The following is a 4,215-nucleotide window of genomic DNA, read 5'->3' as shown; positions in this document are numbered from 1 at the left end:
TGATTGGTGAAGGTACCACTGATACGACAGTGATGGGAGAAATCACTGAAGAGCTGGGAGGGTTAACAGAAAGTGCCTCGGGGATAAGGCTAGTTTCAATAACTGAAGCCTTTTAAGAGGCCTCAGCTAGAGACGTGGTTGTCCCTTTTTTTGGCTTTCTTGGCTCTATGAGGAGAACCAAGAGTTAGTTGAGAAGATCGTTTAGAAGGGGTTTTGGTGGCTTGGCTAGACGCGGGGGGGGGGGGGGGGGGTTACCCTCATCATGACCACCTGAGAAGAAGAGGTAATGATGGACACAATGGAAGAAATTGCCACATCACTGTCCCTCAACTTATGATCCGGAATCCTGGATCCAAGCTTGAAAGCTGGAAGGTTTCCTTCTTTGGGGTAAAGACTTTTAAGATCTTTTTCAATACCATCAAAAGAAACCTGGTGTAAGGCACCACCTTTTCTCGCTGACGCTTGTTCAGCTTAAGCACCAGGTCATCGAAAATGACCGCAACATAATTTATATTGCGACACTGAATCGCAGATACGCCTATGATCAAGGCGATCCTAGAGGCCTGGTCCTGACCTCCAGTTTTGTAACATTCGTGTTTCGGGTTTTGAAATAAGATTTTTGAATATATATATATATATATATGCATATATATTATATATGCATGTGTATTAATATGTATATATATATATAATATTTATTATATGTGATGGTTATGGTCCGGACTCAACCCTAAATCGGTCATGAGGTGACCAAATTAACCACAAATCGCTCAAGAGGTGTGCGGATTAAAAATAAACCGCTCAAAGAAATGTGATGACCGGATTGATATCCGGACAGTTTCATCCGGATTATAAATCGCTCAAGGCGTGGTCGGTTTACCTTAATATTCTAAGTATTTGTCCAGATTTCATATCCGGACAAGGCTGACCGGACTTCAAATCCGGCTAATATGTTGAATCATTTTTAGATGTAATGACGGTGTAACCGCGAGAGAGATGTAATGGCGGTGTAACCGCGAGAGAGATAAAATGGCGGTGTAACAGCGAGAGAGAGATGTAATGGCGGTATAACCGCGAGAGAGATGTAATGGTGGTGTAACCACGAGAGAGATGAAATGACGGTGTAACCGCGTGAAAGATGTAATGGGGTGTAACCGCGAGAGACATAAATACGTTTATGTGTCAGAACAGGTTTGATTCTGAACTGATTATTTGGAAAGTATGTTGTTTGTTTGAGATTTATACACTCACTAGACCTTTTTGGTCTAACGCTCAGTTGTTGGACTAACCTGTTTTGTAGGTCATCATACCTCGCAAGATAAAGGCAAGGGAAAAGTTTAGAATGAATGACATTTTTTTATCGATCATGCATCGGGTTACCTCGGGTTGGGTTTTTGTTTTTTTAAATTCGGGTTGGGTTGGTCGAGTTCATCGGGTTTTTGAGCATCCATAATCTACATTGTTCGTCTTCATTTAGAAGTTTTTCTGATCATCGAAGCACATGCCGTCCTTTGTATATGTAACATTTAATTATCAAGTAAGAGCATCTTTATATCAATAATTTAATCGGACTTGTACCTTTGTCTAAGTTTGTAAATTACCTTCGATTATTAATTCTTTATAAAATACATATCAGTTTCGCTTAATTTTTGTCATTAACCTGTGTAATACACGGGTCCAAACCTAGTATATATATATATATATATATATATATATATATATATTTCACTTTTGTCCTATAATGAATTGGGATTACTATCTATCACCATTAGAGATAGTCTTAAAGTTAGGGTTTCAGGAGAAAAAGCTCCCAAGCAACCTGCCTAGTTGAAACTCAAGGTTCATTTCCCTCTATCCTTGAACCTGAAGTTCCTATAAACCCTGAACCCCTTTTTCTCAATCCTCGGCCATCCCCTCTATTTCACCTCTCACAACTGCATTTATATCCTCTTCCTCACCCTCATGTAAATCTCCCCCCAAAACCTTAGAGATACCTTCAATAGCTAACAAATAACTTCCCTAGTATATACCTGAAGAATCAGATGCTGAAGAAGATGAAGATACTAGTCTAATCCCTCGCAGATCTTCAAAATCCAAATTCAAAAGCCGAAGAATCAAAGAAGATGACTTAGATAGTGGCAAAGTTGAATAATACTAGAGTAAAAATTGATGTTTCCCGATACATATAAAATAATGAAAAGATTCCTCATGTTGCTTGATAAGGTAGTATAAATTAGAGAATTTGGAAGATTTGCGAATCCCTACTATGTATGTTAAAACTTTCCAAGGTTTTTGGTCACTTTGAAACATTTTAAATTTACTAGACTAAAAAATCATCAAAATTTTCTTTTCAAAGAATGTACTGAAAATATAGTTTTTATGAGTGGTTGTACATATAAAATAACCAATTTTAAATTATTTAACTCAAAAGAACATTCCCGCTAAATAACTCTTAAACACATACCAATCCACACCCACGGATTGCCAGCATGCACTTCATCACTTGTTGTCATTGGCTAAAACACAAAGTGGTGGATTGCCAACGAGTCAATCTTTCCCACCGTCGATAAACAACACGGGCATTCATCAACCAAACAACCCATGGACTATATATACTCCTATTTCCCGGCCACTAAATTTCAAATCCACAACACTCTCAAATCTCAAACAAACAAAGTCCAGATCTCAATAACAATGGAATCCGGAAAGACAGGCAAGGGTGCCGGAGGTAGGAAAGGCGCCGGCGAGAGGAAGAAGTCGGTCACCAAGTCCATCAAGGCTGGCCTTCAGTTTCCTGTCGGTAGGATCGCTAGGTTTTTGAAGAAAGGCCGATATGCTCAGCGTACCGGCTCCGGTGCTCCGATCTACTTAGCTGCTGTCCTTGAATACCTAGCTGCTGAGGTATATTCATCAAAACTGTGTGTTAATTTTTGAACCAATCGAACATCTTAGATTGATTTTTGTGCTACTGGAAATGAAATTTTAGGTTTTGGAGTTGGCTGGAAATGCTGCTCGTGACAACAAGAAGACGCGGATTAACCCTAGGCATGTTCAATTGGCTGTGAGAAACGATGAAGAATTAGGAAAATTGTTGGCTGGTGTTACGATTGCTAGTGGGGGTGTTCTGCCTAACATCAATCCGGTGTTGCTGCCGAAGAAATCGTCATCCGAGTCTGAGAAAACTACAAAATCTCCTAAGAAAGCGTAAAAATGGATCCACAGAATTAGATTTGGTTTTTGGTAGATTTATGAAGGTTGTTGGATGAACATAGTAAAAAATCTTGGTGTATTTTGTTCCTATTGAATCTTTACCAACGAATGAATCACATTTATCAGTCTCATTTTTGGCTTTGTACAACTTTTGGTCACATTTCTTCTCCCAGCCCTTTGACCAATGAAATTGTATATTTGCAAAATCAAACGTAGGGTTTGTTTATTAAATGCTTATTAAGTAATTTTTTTTACTGGATGAATATGACAAGGGTTAAAAATCTTACTTGTTAAGGAACAATGATAAAATAAAAAGTCTTAATTGGTAAGTGAAGTTGACAATTCTTACGTGGGTAAATGCTTACTAGATAAATTGTTACATATGATGTTATTTTGTTGTACTACAATTTTACTTGGTAAAATAAATTATAGTATTGATGTATAAGAGTAAGCGTTTATTAGGTCAATATTCAGGTAAATAACCTTTAATTTTTTAAACTATTGAAAACACCCAATTTGATAACCAAGAGTTAAAGCCATTCGAGTATGATGGAAAAAATGCTGCTTTCTACATTTATAAATGCAAAATGAATCCTTATTCTCATTTCAAGAGTAATCTGTTAATGCTGTTTACTATATATGGATAAATTTGTTTTTCTGATTAAATATGTGTTTTGTTTAATTTTTTTAATCTAAACTAACAGTTTGAATAACATAAATGATTGATTTATCTCCTAATATCAATTATTTGAACATCAAAACAAAAAATCATAAAGAGGCCGACGATGAGTTGTCTCATGTAGAAAGAAGGTGGTGCTTTAAATAAGAGGTAGGGGTGTCATTTTTGTGGCTGAATGGGGACAACACATCATTTTTATATGTGCGATTAAATCATGTTCTGTACGAATAAGCCATAAGTAAACAATCCAAATGAGCTATGCGAATAAGTCAATAGACCAATAAGTCCAATTAAGCCGCACATAAACAGCCCCTAATTGTGTAATG

At 37.0% G+C, this 4,215-nt stretch overlaps 1 protein-coding gene across 1 annotated transcript; it reads left to right on the top strand.

The window, feature by feature from the left end:
* The first annotated feature begins 2,651 nt into the window (after window positions 1-2,651).
* Window positions 2,652-3,341, top strand: LOC112500315 (histone H2A.1-like). The gene is made up of 2 exons (XM_025103770.1): window positions 2,652-2,901; window positions 2,987-3,341. The coding sequence occupies exons 1-2, from the start codon at window positions 2,695-2,697 to the stop codon at window positions 3,206-3,208; spliced, it is 429 nt and encodes a 142-aa protein (XP_024959538.1). The 5' UTR covers window positions 2,652-2,694; the 3' UTR covers window positions 3,209-3,341.
* The last annotated feature ends 874 nt before the right edge of the window (window positions 3,342-4,215 follow it).

Source organism: Cynara cardunculus, assembly GCF_001531365.2.
Source record: "Cynara cardunculus var. scolymus isolate 2C chromosome LG 17, CcrdV1, whole genome shotgun sequence".
Classification (NCBI taxonomy): Eukaryota; Viridiplantae; Streptophyta; class Magnoliopsida; order Asterales; family Asteraceae; genus Cynara; species Cynara cardunculus.
The sequence above is the reverse complement of the archived record's forward strand: the minus strand, read 5'-3'. Positions and strand labels throughout refer to the sequence as shown.

Bases quoted from the DNA above. Each gene is read 5' to 3' on its own strand.
- LOC112500315 (XM_025103770.1), top strand. From the start codon at position 2,695: ATGGAATCCGGAAAGACAGGCAAGGGTGCCGGAGGTAGGAAAGGCGCC. The intron at 2,902-2,986 runs GTATATTCATCA...ATGAAATTTTAG, and splicing joins TTGAATACCTAGCTGCTGAG to GTTTTGGAGTTGGCTGGAAA.